The sequence below is a fragment of the Martes martes genome (assembly GCF_963455335.1).
Source record: "Martes martes genome assembly, chromosome: 5".
Lineage (NCBI taxonomy): Eukaryota > Metazoa > Chordata > Mammalia > Carnivora > Mustelidae > Martes > Martes martes.
In genome coordinates this window covers 116,858,918-116,882,359 of record NC_137892.1, presented here as the reverse complement: position 1 = coordinate 116,882,359, position 23,442 = coordinate 116,858,918, and the positions used below count along the sequence as shown (strand labels likewise).

General features: G+C 42.2%; 1 protein-coding gene across 4 annotated transcripts in view; it reads right to left on the bottom strand.

Moving 5' to 3' along the window:
• Nucleotides 1-23,442, bottom strand: part of EBF1 (EBF transcription factor 1) — a gene marked incomplete at its 5' end in the record, with an annotated part of 382,001 nt that overhangs the window by 138,780 nt on the left and 219,779 nt on the right. For all 4 annotated transcript variants that reach the window (XM_080803881.1, XM_080803882.1, XM_080803883.1 and 1 more), the window contains one exon: nt 167-248. In XM_080803881.1, coding sequence (XP_080660007.1) covers nt 167-248 — 82 coding nt within the window. The remainder of the gene's footprint in view (nt 1-166; nt 249-23,442) is intronic.

The following is a 23,442-nucleotide window of genomic DNA, read 5'->3' as shown; positions in this document are numbered from 1 at the left end:
AAAAACAACTCCTAGAGTGCAGAGACCTGGGGGACCAGGAGCCTCACCGGCTCCTTACCTCTGGGGAAATAACTAGACTCTGTATCTTCCTCTGCCTAAGACTTTTTGCACCCTCTCCTGATATTCGTGCCATTATCAAGATTTAAGAAAGATAAGACAAACCCACCTGGAATCTCCGCATGTCACGTGGGTTTCCTGCATTCTTTAGGCAATTTTGGTTACATTTGAGGAAAAATTTCAAGAAGAACCTGTGAAGAAACAAATCATCATGGTTAGCTTTTCCGTCCTGACACAGAAGGGGAAAATGTAATAAGTCGCATCTAGGTTATACATTCTGTTCTCCACATATTTTCTGAAATGTTTAGGAAGGTTTTAGACTCAATATTTTATTTGAAGCTTTAGCCCTTGTTTTGCATCTAAGCTGGACTTTCTCTATGAAGGAAACACTCTCAGTGCTGCCAACAGATCTCACAAAAGAATTAAGCCCCCAAGGAAGTATTTTTACTCAGAGGGAAGGTCTTCACCATAATTTAAGGTAGGTTCCAATTGGGTATAATTGCCTGAGAATTACTCATGGTTCCAACAACATGTAATTTAAGCCCCATAAATTCACAAATGATGAACTGGCAAAATGCATGTTAGATGAATATAAGGAGATGGTAAACACTTTTTATTTTAGCACCTCCAAATAAAATACCTTAATTAGTAGTACCCACAAGAAGTAGATAAGATTCACATACCGACTGAAGTCCTTTGACTTCTCAAATATTTCCTGCATGTCTTTCTTATATTGCCTACTGTAGACAAAAGCTATTCATGATTGAATAAGAACTTTGTTGCCACCTTGGTACCTGAATTCGTTCTAAAGTGAGATCCATGTGTTTTACTTGCTAGAGTGACCAAAAGTCCCAATTTGCCAGGAACAAACCTGGTTTACACCGGCTGTGTTAGGGGACATTTTAATAGTGTCCACTTTAACTCTGAAAGGTGTCCCATCATGGGTGATAAATTAGATGGCCACCTTATAGCTTTTTGAGTTATTTCTTTTTTTAAAGATTTATTTATTTATTTATTTATTTAGTGTGTAAGGGAGAGAGGGCATGCGGGCACATGAACACACACATTGTGGGGAGGGGAAAAGGGAGGTAGAAGCTCAAGCAGACTCCTGGCTGAGCAAAGAGCCTCGCATGGGACTCACTCTCAGGACCCTGAGATCATGACCGGAGCTGAAACCAAAAGACGGATGCTTAACTGACTGAGCCACCCAGGCACCCCCTGAATTATTTCTTATGTTATAGTTGTTAAAGTCCATCACAGAAAGACAACAGGTATCAAAGGTGTGCTATTAGGACATTCATGCTGGCAATCTACTCGTTCTCCACTGGCCCATGTTTGGGGAAAGAAGCATTTTAAAAACCACCCTGAGGGGTGCCTGAGTGGCTCGGTCAGCTAAGCAGCTGCCTTTATCCAAGGTCATAGTCCCAGGGTCTTGGGATCAAGCCCCACGTCAGGCTCCCCGCTCCGGCGGGAAGTCACCCTCTCCGTCTCCGTCTGCCTCTCCCTCTACTCATGCTCTCTCTTCCTCTCTCTCTCTTTCAAATAAATAAAATTTTAAGAAATAAAATAAAAATAAAAACCACCCTGAGTTCTCCATTCCCTTCTACTTTTAGGCCTATGGCTATCAGGCCCACGTGTTTTCCAAAAAATATCAGAACACATTGAAATACTGGGCAGTTAAATTCTTGTAGGCATTTTCTTTTCTTCACCTTTCTCCCATTCAAGCCTCCTCTGGAGTATAAAATTCCCACCTTGATACACGGAATCTGTGAAAAACTATCATGCCATGATGCCTCAGTCTGAATTTAGCTCTGAGCACAAAGTCTATTAAGCAAATAACACAGGGGTCTTCAGAAATGAGAACACAGTACAAAGTTGCACTGAGTTTAACCGATTTCTGAATACTGAACTGAGCATGGTCCCAGAAGAATCTCTCTCCTCCCTGGTCCCTGAGAGAGGAGAATGTGGTGTGGGGGTAACTCTGAAGAGAGACAATAACTTTGTCAACCAAAAGAACATTTTAAAAAGTAAACATCTTGGGGCACCTGGGTGGTTCAATTGGTTTAAGCGTCTGCCTTCAGCTCAGGTCATGATCTCAGGGTCCTGGGATGGAGCCCCACGTCAGGCTCCCTGCTCAGCAGGAAGTCTACGTGTCCCTCTCTCTCTCTGCCCCTGCTCATACTCTCTCTCCCATAAATAAAATCTTTAAAAATATATATAATGTAAACATTTACCTAAAATGACTCTTTTTCAACATCATGTACCATTCAACCGCCCATCAACAAAGGCAGGCCTCTGAACAATCATTTGGCCTTACTTTCAGGTTCTCTCCACAGAGGCCAAAGTTCATCAACATTCCATACAAGAGAAATGACTCATGGGACACCACTGAAGCCCAAATTTATAAAATGGAATCCACTCTGCCAGTAGGAAGAATAACACTGTCCTTCCCTGGGGCCATCAGCTGGTCCTGACTCATGTCCCCTTTCAATAGGGCAGACTTGGGAAGGGAAAGAGGTTTGAGGACGAGTCACAACCCTGAGTGCCTCTGTATTGTCCTTTCCTCTGAGCTCTCAAAAGGCCAATGCTGGGTGGCCCTGTGATCACAAATGGCTTTCAGAAGCTAAGGTGGTGAAACCCAAGGATAGTGGGTCTGCCATCTTACTGGGATTCAAGCCAAAGATACCTGAAACATGAAAACTGGCTGCTTCTTTCAAGTAAAGCCAGTTGGAAGGGCATTTTTAAAAGCCACGCCAACCCTCAGGAGAGGACTCTTTGTCATTAAAGTGACAGCGAGAATCCGTAACCCACAGCCTTTAGAAATACCCAGAATGGGGTTCATATCCCAACTTTGACTTGTGTGATTTTGGATAAGTAGCTGAACTTGTGTGATTTTGGATAAGTAGCTGAAGTTCTCTGTACCCCTTCTCTGTAAACTTACAGTGGCCGTCTCTACCTTATAAGGTGACTGCAAGCAAGAGCTGCGAGACTGCCAGGCATCGGTAAGCATGGTGACTGTGGCAGCAATAATATCAGCTCCCATGTACTATGTGCTTAACCTGCGCTCAGCACAGCGCTAGGAGCTTCAAATACATTTTCCCTAGCTAACCCCCCTAAGTAACCTCTGGTATTAATCCCGTTTTACGGATGTAGAAACTGAGGTTCAGAGAACTTAAATAACTTGCCCAAAGCTTCAGAACTCCAAGTCTAGAATCCAAATTTGGTCAGAGCCTGTGCTCTTAACCATTAGGCTACAGTAGTTTTAGTAATAATAGAAGTAGTGCAGTACTGATATTAGTACTAATGGTACCATTGAGAGTCATGGTACTACAATGGCATTTATACTAAGAAGTGTGTGTATGTGTAACTGTAGAGATAAGAATAATTTTGGCATTACGATTCCCTACCAGTAGCATAAATACTGTGGAGGGAGACATCATGGACATCCTCCCTTCAGGGGTCCCGACCCCCAGTTCCTCAGGGTTGATGATATGGCCGCGGGGGTGTGTTGAAGACATTTGAGCCCAGACCCGACAGCCAGATTCAGGCTGTGTTAGAAGGAGCTGTCAGCACACCCTCTGGCATCTTCAAGTCAGACAACTGCTAGCCACCATGAGGGGAGCCATCTGGTGCCAAAATGGATTTTGAAAGACAAGCAAACAGGACACTAGCTCTGCCAGAGAGAAACAGAATCAAGGGAGCAGGGGATCTTCTGCCTTAACGATGAGCAGGGGTGCGGCGCCTGTCACCAGCCCATCGTTAGCACAAAAGCTATGCTGGGCACACCCCAGATCCCTGTTACCCTAAGCTGCCCTGTCACTTGGCATGCTGGCAGAAGCTCCTGCCCGCCCTCTCGACAGTGGATTGCTTGCTGAAATTGAAGTCCTGACCATCTGTCACAGGGAAGAGACAGCATCAACGGGCGCCTGGGGCCTCACACAAGCCCTTATGTGGCAAAGACGCTCTGAAGGGCCCGTTCTTTTGGGGAGAGCCAGCCTTACCCCAGGGGGAGTGTCAGGAATTCTTTCAAAGTTTCCCCTAAGTAGATGCCAAATGCCTGACCCTTTCGGATCACACTTCCTTAAAGGAACCAAGAGGAGTTAGAAGTAGGAGTTAAAAATATCCCCACTGAGAGACAGAGTTAGACGTGGCACACACATTTGGGGGATGATTTATCGGGCTGTTTTTAAGGCATTTTTAAACGGAGGACCCACACATGTCTGCTGACCTACAGAGAGGATCTCAGATTCCGAAGGGGTTTTCAACAAAGCAGAGGTTATTGTAACTCAAAACCTCACTTTTGTCTCATGAATTACCACATTTTGTGTGGTGGGTGTGTTTGATAAAGTGTTGTCAGGAGAAAGAGTGTGGCGGCCTTCTCCCGACCGTGGGAAACGGACTGGAGGCAGGACAAAGCCCCTATTGACCCTGTGGAGTTCCAAGGAGTTCCAGAAACTCCAGGAAACAGCCCAACCAGAACCAAACTCCAGTCTTTTTCGGGGATAGAAGGGGTGAGGCAAGAAACCCAACACCTTTCTGTTAATTTTCAATATGAATAATATCTTCTGTTCACACGGTGTGTTATAGGATTCAAAGCACTTCTATCTCGAGGGACTCACTAAATGCCCCACAGAAGTCCTATAAATTAGGCATGCCAGGAATTATCAACCTATTTAAAAGGCAAGAAAACTAAGACTCAACAAAATTAAGATATTTATCTACAGTCAAAACTAAACTCATACCCTATATTGGTCAAAGGACTTCTTACAGTATAAGGTTTTTTTCATGAATCACAAGACTTTACAAGTGACCTGAACCGTCACTTAGTATAACTTTTTCACCATGCATATGAGAAAATTGAGAGATCAGGAGACATGATAATAGCCACAGTTATAATAGTTATGATAGCTAGAACTACAATCCACATGTCTTGGCTTCTAGTTGTATGATTTTGTTTCAAGAGAATGTTAGGTTTCCAAAAGCCAACCCAATAAGGGCTCAACATATGAGCTATTATTGAGCTTTCAGTCTACTACCTCAATTAGGGAAGTGACAGTCATAAAACTCAAAGTGACATCCTATTAAAAGTTGTGTCTAGGTTCATCAATCAGGCTAATGTAGGACATTAGCCCATCATTGAATATTAACTGAACTAAACACACACATTTGTAGAACAAAATTGTTTATTCAATGGTTTACTTGTCTCACATGTTACCAACTGATAGTCAGTATATTGAGTATCCTTCCATTGGACTAGCACAATACTGGATACCAAAGTTACCTCTAGGCTCCCCCAAAAGGAAAATTCATTGATTAGCCAACAGAACCTACTCCAGCTATATGAAGATGTAAAATAACAACAAATAAAAATCATCTCTGTATACCCAGCACATGACACGGAATTCAGAACCCAGTTCTGAATACTGAGTTTTCCATTAATCTGTTCAGCTAAACAGAATCCAGGACCTCCAAGGGGGTAGAAATGAGAACTTTCTACAAGAAAGATGACAATAGGGAATGCTGAGCAAGAACTTGGGTTGGAGATAAGATAAGCCTGGGTAAATTTCTCCAGTTCCCTGAATCTCAGTGGCCTTATTAAGACATCGGGATAACAATACTTCTCTCCAGCACCACTGTGTGGCATTCATCATAATCCTAACTTTATTGTTCAGTTAATTATATGACTTTAGATAAATTACTTAACTTCTCTCAGTCTCAAATTTTGCATCTGTAAAATGGGGAAAATAACAGAACCCACTTTAGAGAGTCATTAAGAATGAAATAACATATGTGAAATGTTTAAATTGTACCCAGCATAGAAAAAGGGATCATTATTTATTTCTGGCAACTGCTCACTACCCAGCACTAAGAATGTTCAGATTTTCAGATACAAAAAGGATTCTTCTCTCTTGGAATGTTAAGGTTAAGAAAAGAAGCGAAGACCTATGTGACCGACAAGAACTATAGGTTTCATTGAATGACCTACAAAAAGGAAAAAGAAGAAACCAAGGAGAGACAATAATGACTAGAGCAGCTTTATCCAAAGGCCAAGACACATAAAGGAGGGAGGTAGCAGCTTAAATCATGGAGGACTCCGGCTAGTCAGAACTGAAGGGCGCACACCGTAAAACCGACCATTAGGCAACAGCTTGTACATCATTAAATATTATGCAAAGCATTTAAGTAGATCTAGGGTGAGCAGGTTGAGTATTTACCTCCCCCACCCAAATTCTGAAAGAATCACGTTTGGATGTTTCAGCTGCTGTCCTAATGTCTAGGCTGGAAAAGAAAAGCATCAAGGCACACCTAAACCCAGACATAAAACCCCCATTTACAGTCTTAAGGCTCCCCAAAAGTTCCTCTGACTTATGCCCACAGATGGTTATATGGCAGATAATCTTTCCCAAAGATATTCAGGACACAGAGGCTTACTCTGCCCCTGCACAGGAAACAGCTGTGTGGAAACAACTGTGGGGTCCTTTCTGTGTGAAGTTCAAGTTGCTCCCACACACACTGACTGGAAGGTAGAGAGGGAAAGGCCTCACAAATCAAAGAGCCTTTTTGGAGAACTCCTTTCCATAGACTGTCCCATCATCTTCGCTTTGACAACACAGCATAGAACTGCCTGCCTTCATGACCAAACCTACCGCCCAGATACAACCAAGGAAGACTTTCCAGGAGTACAAGTATTCTCTCAAATTGAAAATGTTTAACCAGAAAGCAGCTGTTGCTACCCAGACCTCTCATGCTGCCAGGGGCTGTTTCAGAAACACCATCACTACCCTATGGTCATCTTCCGTGGAAAGGTAAATAAGAGTCCCATGGCCACAGCCATGAAAAATAGATCTCTCTTGAAAAGAGGGGAGCCAAAACAGCTAGAAAGAAAAAAAAAAACCTGTATTTTCAATGTCAACACTTTTGGGTTCCTGGTACACAGAAGAAGTTGTAGAGTACAGTTCATCCATGTGAAAATATGATACCCATAAGTCTGCCAAAATCCCAAGGATGCCACAAGGGCGGGCTGAGGAGGCCAAACCTGTGTAAGGGCAAAGGTTTCTCACCACCGGGCTGACCTCCTTTCCTTTTCTGATATTAAAATGCACTATTGGGAGAGGATCTGCCTTGACTTAAACCCCTGCAGGTCTGTTTGAGAGGCAAGGAAGGAAGAAAGAGAGAAATATGATGACGGAGGGGATTCTTTGCGGACGAAGCAAATTCTCTTCTCTCTCCCCACAGTGGAAGGTGGAGTGGTACCAAGTTGTGGCACTATCTTGGGGATCCCAAGGGGAGAGCATGTGGCTACCCATATTACTGGCCACTGACTTCAAGGAGTTTACTTTTTCCCCTGGCCATGATACTTCAGATCTTGGGCATTTCTGGAAAGTGTTCTCAGTCTGAAAGGACGAACATGACCAACTTGTAAAGCATCCGTTACCTCAGAGTTTGGCCTTGATGGGAGAACATAATTAGCGGCAAGAATTTACCAAAAAAAAAAAAAAAAAAAAGGTGTTGGGATAGAATAGCAGCAGACCCAAGAATTTAAAAATAGCTTTAAGAAAAAGGATTCACGGCAAATGGGTCTCCTCATGCTAGAAGTCAAATCCGAAAGCTAGGGAAAAGCATCAGGATAGTGAGAAGGGAAAGAGGGGGGACAAATAACCAATGGCCAATAGGGAAAGAATAAATTGCAATTCTTTAGAAATGACACAGGGAAAGGGGCAGCAGCTTAATAACCTACTGTTGCAAGGTTTGACTGGAAATTAAGTGAGAAATTGTGGCACATCCAAGGAGTTGTAAGCTTGGGAGTTGTAGAGAAGGCATTCATCTTCAGGGATACTCTTATACAAAGATTACTACTCAAGTGCCAAGTGTTTCTTGCCAAAAATGTATTAAAGTACAAACACGGTCCTTGGCAGACATTTGGAGTCATCCTCATAGACTGATCCACAGCAGGAATGAGGCAGAAAACAAACTCAAGTGTATGTTTGTCCTTCTCAGGGCTGGGGACAGACTAAGGTCATAAACAGCTTTCATTACAAGGAAAATGATCACCAAGGAATCACCCAGCACAGAACTCCTGCAGACCAAGGGACAGCATCTGAGACAGACGTCAGGTGTGGGAATCCTGGGTCACTAGTACAAATCCTCCTCTAGGCTGGAAAAGAGGCAAATGCAAGTGGCAACATTGCTTTAATAACAACGACGCACTCCAAAAAGCCAAGCATAAAAAGTGAGATAGGAGGAGTCTCAATGCCTCAACTTAGTCGTTATTCCAGCAAACACATGAACATACGATGTGGAGTCCCTGTTCTGAGTGCTTTACAGGTATTAATTCACGATGACCCTACAAAGTACTAATTCTATTCTCATCTCAATGACCTGAGATACTGAGATAAAATACTTAGGTAATTTGCCCAAGATTCCCTAGCTCTAGTATGTGGTAGAGCTTGGATTTGAATGTACACAGTTTGGCTTCAAAGCCCACATCCATTAAACTACAGTCCTTTGTATTTATTCATATTACATTATAGCAGTACAGATCATTGGCCATATCTGACTATACTCTTAGTATCATTTCCAGATTCATTCAAAATTAGAGATAAAGTCAGCATAAAAATGCCTCGTGTTGCCACTAGAATATTCCCAATTATAAATTTTAATGCTTCAATTTTGCCCATGACCACTCTTGCCTATTTCGAATGCATTTGAACTATAATGAAGACCTAGTCAGTGGACGGATCTGGTAATAGAGCCAAACCAAATCGGGAGAGTGATGGCTAAAGCAAAACCAATATAATCTGTGTCTCTTGGGAGGAGTCAATGACATTTCAAGAGTTTATTTATACATTATGTAGATACCAGTGTCATAAGTCATTATCTTTGAATGTCTTTTTTGCAGACAGAAAGCCACAGGTTGAAAATCAAAGGCTTGTGACATCCCTCTGTTTAACACCTACGTGTTTAAAATTTTAAAGCAGATACATTTAGAATCTCGTGTTAGAATTTCACTTTTCCTCCTGAGTCCTCAAAAGGTTTCGATATGAGTGTGCCCTGTGGAGGTGATAGACGTCAGAGAGAGATCAAAAAGTTCAAATTCATAGTAACTGAAGCATGTGGGATTTTTCTGGATGCTCAATCTTTCTTCAAGATGTTATGAAGTATGAACATTCAGTGTCATTCATTTAGTCAACCAACAAATATTCCTTGAGCCTAACATGTACCAGTTCTCCCTTCATACCAGTTGTATCAAGATCACAATTACTCTGATTCAAGTTTTCCTCCAAAAGAAAAATAAAACAGGAGGAAAGCACTTAAAATCAAACTTCCAGGAAAACTTTTTCACTGTGAGGATGATGGAGTATTTGAGCATTTGCCAAGAAAGGCTGAATACCCATGAATCTCTCAAAGTTCCTATAGATGGCAAGATTCTTCCTTTCCAGACACACTGGCCCCCCTCACCCGCCAGCACTCTTTGCGTCAGTCCCACTGAGTTCCATCCTATACCCTGAACAAAAAGTTTCCTTCCTGCCTTCACCACAGGCTGCATTCCTGGGTCTGAAATGCCTTCCCTACTTTCACACCATCTCAGCTTCCTATAATTCTACTTATCCTTCCAGATGCTGCTAACATGCCCTGAGCCCATGAAACCTTTCCAAATACCCCAGCTAGAATTAACCACTTTCTCCTCCACTCTGTTACAGCTCTTGTCACAACTGGTCTTCAAATCTCGTACTCCAGTTACTTAAGTAATCATGTGACTCTCCATGACACTACAGACCCTTTTAGAGTGACATTCTGTTCCCCACAGCACCTAGTATGGTTGTATACAGAAAACAGAAAATTGGACATCTGACTTCAATTGTCTGTAAATATTAATGGCAGTAATTTTGAATTATAGCACAAAGATTCTTATTTCTTTTGATTTTTTCCTATATTTTCTGAATTTTCTATAAGTAGGATTACTTTAAGAAAAATAAACAACTGTCTTGTTATAAAAATTGAAGTAAGTATCATTCAGCACAGAACCTAGGGAAAGTTGCTCCCATACTGTGATGGATAAATTAAGAACTAAAAATGAGTGTCTTTTCCAAAGTCTTTATCCTCTAGATTTGCCAGTTAATTCAAATGAGAATAGTTAAGAGCTATCCATCTCACACTTTATAAAATGTAGATCATTTATTAGTTTTACATATGCATAATTCATAAAAGACTATCAACCGGGCAGATTCCACACCACTGATGTCCTCAATTTCCTACTCAAAAAAATCCCCAACATCAAAGTTTAAAATATTATCTCTAAGTTAAACTTGCCATTGTTCTTAAAACACTTAAGCATAACCCAAAGGGACAAAAGGACATGTAACTAATAATATGAAATGGATCTCTTCTCTCTAAAATTCTACAAACCCTTCTGATGACTTTGTTGAAATCCCAGTGATCAAAGCTCTTGATGGTTTGCTATTTCCTGGTTCAGCCTACTTCCTTAAGTCATCCATTTATTCATTCAGTAACTTTCATTCAGTAAGTATTTACTAAGTCCCTACTATGTGCTAAGCAGAGGCACAGAGACAACTTTGTCCCTGCCCTTATGGAAGCTCACCAAAGTATACTTCCTAGGTCACCAGCATCAGAATTATCTGGGAAACTTGCCTGGTGGCAGTAAGTTAGGGGGTAAGATATTCAAATGATTTTCATGTACATTGGACCTTGAGCATTAAGACCTACTTTATTTTTTAAAAATCAACAGTAATGTCAATACCATGTAATAAATGCAGTTGATAGTGTTAAGCATCAGAAATCGTGAACTGCAGAAAAGAGATAAACATCTTGGGGCACCTGGGTGGCTCCGTGGGTTAAGCCTCTGCCTTCAGCTCAGGTCATGATCTCAGGGTCCTGGGATCAAGCCCCGCATCAGACTCCCTGCGTAGCAGGGAGCCTGCTTCTCCCTCTCTTCCCTGCTTGTGCTCACTCTCTCTATCTCTGTCTCTCTCTTTCAAATAAATAAAACCTTAAAAAAAATCTAATCAGTGTGTCACTGAAACTAGGCACAGAAACATGTTAAATCACCTCTGAGTAAAAAGAAAAATTAATCTCCTCACCCATCCTACCTCATCTTCAGCACAAGCCACAGAAAAGAAAGGAGTTTCTGGTTGCCAGAGTAAGCTGATACTTGACAAATTTTTGCTTCAAAGAAAAGAAACAAGCTCACTTTTCTACCGAAAAGATAAAAAATAAAAATGAAAAAAGCCATCAGCTGAAAAGTTGTGTCCCAAGAGAAAAAGCAGAGTCCTGTTAAAGATGAAAACTCTTTTTGAAACCTGCCGAAATCATCAGCACCCTGTCGAAAATCCACTCCGTTTGTCTGCTCACTTTTCGGGACACGCCTCCCCTGGTCCCAATCTCAGCATCACCAGGTGCTGCCTCCTATCCTCTGCGCTCACACGCTATCAGGGATAACAAATTTAATTTGAGCAATGGCTTTCATGGAAAAAAAATCACCACATTCCTACACATCATGCAAGCCAAGTTCAGACAAAAACCAGTGACTCCTTAATTTGGATTGAAAGCTCAGGATCAGTCTCCAAATAAAAATGGCCAGTGAGCATCATACCCACAGAGCACAGACAATAATCTCATGAGCTCCAAATTATTCCAGTTTATATTACAATGATCCAATAAGTCTGTGTGTTCTAGTCCATAAAAATATAAGAAGAAATGTATCATTTTAAAATCATAATGCAAAATGGAGTCTGACACTTTATTAAGTACTATTTATCATGATATCATAAGGATGCTGATGGAAAATGAAACTAAAGCAATACTGTAGACGAACAATGACACAATTTGGTCTTTCTGGGGGTGCTCTGTAGTCACAGGTCATACCCCCTTGCCCTCCCTACCATGTGTCACTCTTTAACAGCTTAAATCAGAAACACGGGAAGTGAAACTCTAAAGAAGCTTTTATCATGAACACTGGTCAAAAACTTAATAAAACAAAGAATAGTAGAATGGGATGAGACCTTAGAAATTTTCTAGAGCAGATATTCTTAACCTAGAGTCCATGGATGGTCTACTAGGGTTTGAACCTGAATACCTGAACATTGTATCCAAATTTTTTGCACACACTTTTCTGCAGAATGGGCCCATTCTGAGAGTTTTCACAGGTTGACGAAGGAGCCTGTGAGTTGACTGCCCAGAATCCATCCTTCCCCACCTTCATAACTGCCTTCTATCGTCCTTTTGGAAAACTTCCCCCCCCTCACTCAAGAGTCCTTATACTGCAGCAGCACAAGCTCAATCCAAGCCTGGACAAGAGTGGTCTTGTCATCCAGGTCTGGCCCCTCCCAACATCACATCCCCCAGCTGTACAATGGCTCTAGAGGTGGGCATGTGACCTAAATCCAGCCAATCAGGCCCCATCCAAGCAAGTCACAGGATATTTGTCTGAGGGGCTAAAAACCAGTTGAGTCCCGGTCTACTCGAGTTGAATCCAGAAAGATATAAGGCTGGGTTGCTTATAAACTCTAAGAGATGAATCTGCAATAGAATGTACCGCAGGGTATCAGGCAATTCCCTCCAAAAAAGGTGGAAACGTGAAGAGGGAGGTGTTGACACAATGATGGAGCTGAGTAGGGAGCAGAAGGGTGGGTCCCAAAAAGGTGTGTGTAAAAGAGAAAGAATATTCCATCCGCTGAGCCCTGGTAACTTTAGGCTATACAACCTCAACATCCTATGGCCTCCCCCTTAGTCACTAACATATAGATATACCTACACATATACATATATGTGCACACAACACCTTGTCTGCAATGGACAGCCTTGGGCTATTCTCCAGCCAGCTGCGTGCATGGAGAGCACGAAGACGGTTTTCCCAGAGCCTCCCACTTCAAGAGAAGCTGGAAACACAGATTGCTAAGGGTGAGACTTGCCAATCTTCCAGGTGATATAAGGGTCAGAAAAAACAAATCTGGAAAAGGGGGTCCCAGTTTGCATCTCTCGTTCTAAACCTTAATCACCAAAGGAACAGCAACTCATTTGTCTGTGAGGCCAGGGCGGGGACTTCTTTGTGTCCATCTTTGAATTAAAAAAAAAAAATTATAGTAAAAGAAGAACCCTGCTTCTCCATTCAATGGGCCTTCTCTCACTAAAATAACAAAAGTACTTCTTGCTTTTAAAGCAGTGGCATGTTTTCTTTTGTTTTGTGATTTCTGAGAATCCTTGTCACCTGAAATCCAGATGAGGTCAAGCTGGATTTTTCTCCCAGACCTTGGGCAGCTGACATGTGGGTGAAGGGAGACTTTGGGAAAAGTGTCTGCAGCTGGAGGCAAAAGTGAAGGCGGAGCATATTCACCAGCATGAGGCTGTCCGCAGACAGTGAAGACAGACACAGGGAACGCCTCCCATGCCCTCCTCTTCACAGCTGGATTTCCCAGGGCACTTAATTCAATCAGAAGCGGTAAGGGTTAGTAGCATTTTACAACCAATTAAGCATGCAGGAAACAAAACACCTGACTCGGTGCCTTCCTCCGGCTTCTGAAGAGTCTGTGGCCTCAAAAGTCAGCAGTTTGGAACTTCCTCCGTGAAAGAAGACACCATCAACCCAGTATAAACAACTCTTATCCCTTCTTACATGTACTGGGAGGACCCTTGAATCTGGTCAGGCCTCATTGACATAAGAATCACTCCCATTTTCACATAAGAAGCCCCCATTTCACTCAGCACGTGCCAGATGGGGCATTTATAGGAATCAGTCCAATGAATCCTTGCCACAAACCCACTAGTTAAGTCCTAATAATATCCCCATTTCATAGATGAATATACTGAGGCCAGAGAGGCTGCTAAAAGAGCCCAACTATAAATGCCAGAACTGGGATCTGAGATCAGGATCCATTTCATAACAGAGAGCAAGACTGTACCGTTGGGCTCACTGCTTATCCTTGGACGCAGTTAGAAATTAACCTGTGATTAGAGAAGGCTTCTGGTATTATAAGAATAAACCTTTTCTGATGAAAAAGAGATATCCAGTCTTCTCTAAATCAATAGCCAAAAAAACAAAAACAAAAACAAAAAACAAAACAAACAAACACAGGCTATAGTTTTAAAACATGCTTCACTTAGAAAATATTTAATTTCTAACTTTTATTCAATTAATCTTCAAGAAACCCTTGAAGGATGTGGTAGGGGTGGGTAAAGTCACCCCCATTTGACTACTGAGGTTCAAAGAGGTCAAGTGTCAGGGCCAAAGCCATCCAGCTGATTAGTGGTAGCCTCTGTTCCAATTCCTAAGCTCTCCAGCCATGGGGGCTTCCTCTCACTTCCAAAAACATGCCCAGCTCTTCCCACCCTAGCCCTGAAAGGATCTGGCCTTAGTTCTTTCTCATCTTTTAGGTCTCCCACAGACATCACCTCCCCAGGGATGCCTTCCCTGCATCCTACCTCAATTGGCCCCCTCCAGTCCCCATTACTTTTTACCCAGAACCTGACAGCACTTGGCATCTGGTAATCAAATATTCGCTAAATGAATGGACGAGTAAGTGTATGGATTCCTGAGGGATTCCCAATTTTCTGGGTTTTTTGACTTTTAATAATGACTTAAGGGACAGGATTTTCTCCCCAGCATTTCTAGCCAGATCCTCTTGTAGAGTGACAGATAAACATAAATCTGGTCCCCGAAATATTTAAGCATCCACCTTGAGTTGAATTGAGACTATGATGGGAGCTCCCTGCCCAAAACAGACACACTTGGTCTTTAATGTCTTCCCTAGTTGACTCAAAGCTAGATTCTTAAGGATGGAAAGAAGACCCACACCACAAGGGAAAGAGAAATAAAATGGTGATAAATGACTCGTTTCCCACTAAAGCAAAAGGACAGTTATGCTGAGAAGAAGCTGCAGGTGGGTATGAAGGGCTGTAGGAGAGGTCCCTGGGTCTTCCCCCTGAGTTTTCATCTGTCACTCCAGGCTCTGCTGCTGATGGCAGCCATGTGCTGATGGCAGCCAAGTGAAACCTGATACAATTCCCCCACCCCCCAACTGGGGCCCTGAGCTGGGAGAGAGAGCACTGGGTCTGCTGGGACTTCAGTCTACTTCCAGATTCATTTCCCTGAACCCGGAGCATAGTTTGAGTCTAATTTTAATAAAGAAGGCTCTTTCCTTACAAAGATAATGATGATGATAAATTGTCCTCAAAGGGAACCACAGCCTGGGAAAATAGGAGATTGCATGTATTTTTCCTTGAACTATGGGTGGGATCAAGTTTGCGTGCAAGCTCTAATGTGATGATTCTTAACCGAGATGACTCAGGGTACAAGTTTCCTTCTGACCATGGCTGACTTTCTTTTTAAGGGGAAGACTGCTCCCAAGTAGTCTAGTTGAATCCTTTACCAAGTGTTAGGATTTAGAAGAAGAGTAATGAGTAAAAACATAGCTACTGTTTATTGAGTGGTTACTATGCGCCACATACTATGCTTGCTGCCTGCTTTGTTTTAACCCTCACTGTAGCCCTGCAATCCCCACCCACCCACCCATCCACCCTCCACCGCTACCCAGTTCGCCAAGGAAGAAAACAGCTGAACCACAGAGAGATTAGGTAACTTGCCTACCAACAGACAGGTCACCGCAAGCATCAATAAGATTTAAATGCAGTCTCCCTAGGCAGCTTGTGTTCTGAGAGCTAGAACAAGGCTCTCTAGGAACCCAGGCTCTCTGTGCAGCTGGGAGGTGCACCAACTGATATGCTCTGGCACCTCCTGGATTGTTCTCAGTCCTTAGACATTGTGTGCTAAAATCTGGGCACGTGCCTCTCCATTTAAAAAAATAAATAAATAAAGCTTCCTTCCACTTCTGTAGCACCCCTTTCCTTCATGATCTGGACCGAAACTACCCCTGTGACCTTCTTTTTCCCGGGCCGCCTCCCAGCTTCCACGACCACCACACTGGACCACATTTCCTTCCCCTCCACACTGTCGCTGCTTTGCCAACTCTACATCTTTGCACATGCTGCAGCTCTCTCCTACCCTGATTCCTCTTTCCCTCTCCCATCCTTCTCATCCAAACAACTACTCAACAGTCAAGACCAAGTTCAAATATCCCATGTACCGGGACACCACCCTGGTGTCCCAAATATCCCTAAAACCTCTCCTCTGTTTCCTCACCATAATTATCATGTTACAAACAATCAACTTTTGTTTCTCTGTTGCCCTAACACAAGTTTCTGCTCATAAATTTTTATAAGATTTAAGTCCTAAAGTCTGAAATTTCACCAACATTCCAAGTACAATCTTTTTTTGGTGCTATCAGTCGTTGTACCAGAATCCTGCACTGGGCTATTTATACTCTTGAACTGCTCACATTTCTTCCCTTAGGAACTAAATGTAAAAGCAAGTGTAAGTGCTTCTGTGCCTCGAGTAAGACAGTCCATTCACCAACAGTCTCATGGCACTACACTAAACATGGAGAGCGTAAAAAAAATCCATTTAACTATGATTTCTTGCTTTTTGCTAGAAAGCTTTATATGTTGCTTCTCGGTCTCACCTAGTGGAAGGGTCACTGCTTTAGCTGGGATTGTGACAAGCCTCGGCAGAATTAGAGTACTTTATTATCGCATTAGTACTGGAAAAAGTCACATAATTAACAGAATTTATCCTCATTTACTCTGTAAAAGCACTAATATTCAATCTCTCTGCCTCTGTTTAATTACTTCCCTTAACACAACTTTTTTTTCCAAGTTGACCCTTCCTGGGCTCATCTACAGAAATGTGTTAAAACTTTTTCTCCCTCTCCTCCATTTAAGATGCTAGACTTTGTTCACTCGAATAAGCATAAAAGGCACACCAGGGTCTGTCATAGTTCACACAATGCTTTTGAATTAGCAACCGTAACGGTGTCATACTTTTGTGGAGATCCTCTGTTCAGACTAAGTGATGACAGCCACCAGAATTGCTGTTAATTGTAATATGACACTGGCATTACACTCTGTGCTATCTAGTGGTAAACTAGCATTAGTTCAGGTGCGTAAGAAATTCAGAAGCTGAGACACCACAATTCTTTAAAAAGAACAGTAGACCCGCCTGACACAGGCTGCCTTCTCAAGTAACGCTTCTTCAGACCTGTTTGCTCAAGAGGATGGGAGGAACACACACACACACATACACACAAACACACACACACGTGCCTGCATCAAAATAAAGCCATCATTAGACAACAAAGCCATCATCAAATAAATCTGCAAGGTGCTGTACTTGCTCTCTCTCTTGATTTTTTCTTATAGACAGCAAAATAATAAAGTGAAGAAACCATGCTTTAAATGACAAACAATTAGGAGAGGCTGACCTTCTGCTCCCCTTTTCCAAAACACAGAGAAAATATTGTGCCTCTATATTTCATGTTGAGACATCCATAGCCTGGTCAGAAAGTTGGGGGCTGGAAGGAAAGGAACAGATCTTGGGTGTTGAACAGTTGATTCATGCCTAATAGAAGGTAAGCTCTCCCTGATGAGGTTAGGAGCGGAGTGTGGCTAGTGAGCACCATGAGACGATGGCTCAAATGGGTCATTGTCCTGTTTCCTTAGATGGGGAGTTCCAGGCACTGAAGATACTGATGGACTTCTCCCGTCTGGGACACGTGGATGGTCAGAGATATCTACAGCAATCATCTTCCCCTTTGTGTGTCTATCAAGAGAAGAATCAGTCCCACTCCATTTTGCCTACAAGAGACACATCTCAGCTGTAATACAAAAAATAGCACACGAGGAGTCCTTCTCATCTATCCTCCATTTTATCCAAGTGACATGCAAGAAACTATATAAGTCTTTATCTCAAAATAGAATAACCTTATGAGCCTGTAAACATAATATGTATGACCCATATTCGCTGGGAAAGAAGAGTCTTCTCCAACCTTCAAGTTTTAGTTCAATCTTTCCTTTTGCCTATAACACCTTTCTCTCCCTCTTAAAGTCCCTCCATCTTTCCAGGTCTGGCTAAGAATTCTTCTTCCAGGAAGACTGCCCAGATTCTCCCATGTTCCTCCATCCATCTAAGGCATTCAAGGTCTGAAGGTATCTTTCTTATGGTACTTACCAAGGCCATTTCATATTTAGGTTATCTACGCATGAATCTGATCAGATCACTTGGCTGTGAAACAATGTGAAGGGATTCCGGGGGCTAAGGATTTGCCTAACCTCAGTGACTAATTTATTTTTTACTCCAAAACTGCCCTTCCCCTAACTTCTGTTCAAATGCCTCATCATTCCCTGAAAGTTTGTTAGCTAATTCCCACCTCCAAGCTTCTACACATACTGTCCCCACTGCCTGAAATTCTGTCTACTCAAAGGAAACAAAATCCATTCTTCAGGGCTGACACCAAAGCCTCCTTGACCACATTGGCCAAAATAGACCATCTAGATTCCCACAGCCTCTATTTATACCACACTGGTCCCTTATCACCTTGTAATTTCTTATCTGCGTTTACAATTTTTATCTGCCCAACTAGATTATAAGTGCCTAAATGGAGATACCATATTTTATATAACCCTGTTTCCTCCATGGTGTTCAGTAGAACCTTGTTTGTGTATCATAAACGTCCACCATATGGTGGATAAATGGACTTTAGTCCCATATTTTACTTTGGCATCTCCAGAGAAATAAGACAAGTATTGATCGATAAACTCCTACAGTACTGGCAACATTTCTGCTTCCACTACTACTGTGAAAATATCATCATGATTACTATCATTCTTGTTCTTCTTATTAGAATTACTGTTGAGTGCTTACTATGTGCAATTTAATTTGCCGAACACTTTACTAATAGTATTTCATTGAATCTACACAGTAACCCTAAGGTAGCAACTTCTAAGGTAGATAGTATTAGTAGCCCATTCGTCTGAGTCACATATCTAGTAAGTGAGAGAGCCTGGATTCAAACCCAGGTGTGACTACGGTCTATATCAATGTTTTTGTTCACTAAATAATTTGTATCCAATGTATCACTGTTCAGAATATGTTCCAGATGTTTGTAAATGGTGCTTTTCCATCTGCCTGCCTACTCACCCTGATTCTCAAGGATAGGCATGAGGATCTAGAATATAAAAATGGCCCCACTCAGAGTTTAGAGACAAGCCACCATTATGTGGAAAGGAGCCACCTCTCATAGTTTCCACTGCCAAGGGACTTAGCCACCATCTTGGCACGATTCTCTTTGGTGCCACTGAAAACTCTTCACCTTTAGAAGGACAAGAAAACCATCTCAACCTTTTGACTCCCTCACTGCCATGCTTTTCTCAGTCCACGTGGCCCGCTGGAACTTTAAAAGGGTTATTGCTTAATGCTTTGCAAGACAGACAAGTGACATTTCTGATTGCTCAGGGTCACCTGCTCTTGCTCCCCTTCACTCCTAGCCCACGGAACATCCCGTGTCTCCACTGCATGCATGTCTCAGGGTGTAAACCCCTTTGCCTCAGAATCCTAGCATTGTCATCATTATCTCCACCCCCGGTGCCCTGCACAGAGGCAAACCCGGGGGCCTCTCACCCTCAGCTGTTCCACCATGTCAGTCTCACGGGCAGCAGGACACACATTCCAGAGGCGGGGGGATTAACCTCCAAGATGACACTCAGTTTTAGCTTTAGCCTCCCTAAATCCTCAACAAAAACTTTAACAGCCAGATCTGATTTAGGACCTTAACTGTAAATCTCCTCTCTTCTCGTGCACTCACTAAAGGGATGAGTAGAATCAGTTCAGACCTTTTCTAGTCATTTGTCCCCTATGTTTCCTGGAGAATTCAATGGGTGATGGGTAAGAACTTTCGACATCACGAGCCTTATTTAAAGGCAAGTTAAAAAAGAAAAGAAAAAAGGAACTGGAGGGTGGGGAGAAACATTAGTCAATGCCTCCCATGACATCGTAAGCACAGAATATGAAACACGGATGGGAATTTATAAAAAGATATGAAGCAACATCATTCATTTACAGAAACGAAGCCAACTTGCTTGAACGGGAAAAACAGCAGTAACCGAATTTGTTCGCAATTCTTAGAGCCTTGTTGATCAGCGACTGAGCCCTGCCATGAGAACAGATCTCCTTTTCAGTCAAGTGAGGATCTGCAGGGGTATTTTCAAAAGTAAATAAATGGCCACAAAGAACAAAAAAGATCAGTAAAGAACTGAGTGTCTCAAGAACATCCCTGACAAAATAAACCCCATGTTTATGTATACTCCCTCAATTGGCCTGAGCCAGAAATCTCCCCTGCAACTTAAAACCAACTGCACAGGAGTTGAGAGAAATGTCCGGAATTAGCTTAGTCAAATGCTGCCTTAAATAAATGCTCTTCTGGAGCTTAACAAGACGCTAGTGCCAAAGCAGTTTAGTTTGACCGTAGCAATTCCCACTTTTTTGCCATCATGCATCACATTATCTTTTCTTTGGCTATATGGTACCTTTAGATACCTCTTAAAAATTCCAGTTGGTGTATTTTAAAATAGTGTCTAGCTTTTTCCTAATTATAAATGTTGAGTCATCATTAAAAAAGAAAAGTTTAAATCCTCAAAAGTAATAAATAAATAAAAACCATCTGTACCTCATCTCCTCCCAGTCTTTCCATGTATATACAAATTTTATAACAATATACAGATTTTTATATCCTTTTTTCATCTTAAATAATCTTTGAAATGTGGGGTTTGGGGAGCTTTTTGCTCTATAACATTTCCTCACGTAGAGTAGACATTTAAAAAATCTATTGTTTGATTACTTTCAAGATTTTGTTATTATAAATAATACTTTGGTGAACATCCTTGGACATAAAATTTTATTTGCCTATCTGACTATTTCCTCAAAATAATTACCTAGGACAAGTACTGCCAGGTCAAAGTGGCATATTATTTGAGAACGAGTGTAAAACAATTTCATTTGAAAATGTTAATGTGGGTCAGAGTAACTAGAGTTTCAGCCAAACTAGGTGGGGGAAACTTCAAAAAAATGACCCTTGAGTTGCCCAATGATACAGGAAAGTTTTGATAACTTAGGTCCCGGGGTATCTGCGTTTGTAAAAAAAAAAACTAAACAATGAATACATTGCATATCCACAGGTCCAACTGTGTTTTCACCTGTAACCATAGAATGTATAAATACCCATGACAACATAGTCATCATCTTAAGTTATAATTAACCACAAATGAAGGCAGCCACTAATACTGCTCTCACTGTGCCTGCCACAGGGCTGAGAAAAGGACTCAACTCCAGCAAAGCCAGTTACATACTGGACATAGTCAGGGTTTGCCCCAGGCCCATGCTATCACCAAGATGTCATGACCAGGAGTAGGGTGAGAGAAAGCCCATTTTAAGAGATCTTTGCTTAAAGACTGAAGGGAATCCTCTTATCCCTGAGAAATTGCATCTTTTGTAAAGTAGGCATTGTATCGTGAACTTACACTTTAAGGAGGATTTAAAGCAAGTGACCTATAATATGGCTATCATTTTCCTAAAATCATACACGGAAACTGTTCAACAAGACCATCTCAGCAAGAAAACCACTGCTTCATTATACTAAAATTCTCCAAGTGAATTCCACAGACCCTACCTCTGATGTCAGAAGTTACTCAGTTTTCCTGAGAGATGTGCCTCACATACAGCTGACAGTGTCTCAAATTTGCACATGCTCTCTTCCCATCTTCCCATTGTCTCGTGCCACAAAGGCCACCGCTTCCGACCTGGCCTCCAGCAATCCGGTCACAGCTACATATCATTCAAAGTCCGTTATGTTCATTTATGTTAAAGAAATGGATTTCCCAAACCCTCTGAGCTCTCTCAGGCCTCCTCAAATGCTATTTCTTCCCCCTGACACCGATCCCCACCCTGACCACTCCTGGTCTAGAAGAACCCTCTGTATTTCCAAAATTATCACAAATGCCTTCTCTCCTCCTGAGAACCCTTCCCAAGTTCCTCTAGGAAAACCTAAAAACTTCCACCTCAAGGTTCCCACGGCACATTCCTCTAGGACTATATATTTATCTACCATGCTACTTAGTGACTACTTAACTACTGATCTCCCAACTAGAGAGATAAGATCAATGTCTTCATCCCTGTATCCTCAGAACCTGGGATATAATTTATAAATATATGCTTAAATCTGAAAGAACAGTAAGCAGGTAGGTAGCATGATAAAACGCTACCTACAACAGAGAAATAGCTGAGAAACCAAAATAAATGAACTGAAGGCACCAAGAGCCCCAAGACATTCCAGCTGTGAACTGCGTGTGCAGAGCATGACGACTTATTGTAAGGAACCACATGCTGGAATGTTCACAAAACCAAATTGTGCTAATGGAAAACATCCACAGTTTTTCACTATGTGGCAATAATCTTATTTTTTTTTCTCAAAAGGGAGAATATCATCTAACTATAAATACAAGTTCTGTAAAGTCTCACTGATATAATCCAAACATTTTCTTTGGTGCATTCTAAACATATTTTATATAAATGATGCCAGAATCACATGCAAATACACATGACCCCAAAGACGAATGGCAGAAAATGTAGAGAATCCCCAGAGTTAGGAAGGGAGAAAATCAAAACCATTGAGTCAAGGGTTATCTCAGATCTGAAGAGAGTACTGGTTCTAAAGAGACCAAGGGCAGGTATTGAGGTTCTTTAAGCTCCCAAACACTCTCTTGTCTTTCCGATAAGGCAAAGAAACAAGGAGAGCTACTCCAGCACTGCGATGCTCCCGGGCTACAAGAATAAGCAAGAAATACAGGGGTCATCTAGTGTAGCTTCCCACCCTAAGAAGGGATCCCTTTCCCAATGTCCCTGATAAACGGGGGCTCGGGCAACGCTACGCCTGTCCTGGGAGCTGGAGAGGAAAAGCAGATGGGAAAGCTCTCTCCCCTCGTGGACCTGGCATTCTGGTGGGAAAGGAGGACAAAAAGCAAGAAAACAAAATCATAACTAAACACGATAATATTGATGATTGATCAGAGTTACCGGACGAGAGAAAATGGCAGATAGGAAGTGACTGCTGGCAGGAAGGGGGGATCTTTTAAACTTCCCTGGTAGTCAGGAAGTTCTTGGAAATGCTCTTCTGGCTGAGACTAGGACAAGAAGGAGCCAGCCATGCCAACATCTAGGGGAAGAGCATTCCTGCCAGCACAAAGGCCAGTGTGACTAGAGAGTCAGCAAGGAGGAAAGTGATGTGATCAGTGCCAGAGGGGAGACAGGCTCAAACAGGATCGTGAAGGTGTCCCATCATGGGGAGGCAGTGCCTCCCATCCAAACGGGACAGCACTGTGAGGATATTCCCTCCTTCCCAGAGCTGTATTCTGCCTTCCTGTCATTTACCTTCGGAAATTCCCATTTTAGCATGAGTCCAGAAAGCAACACTCCCTTCTTCCCCAAGA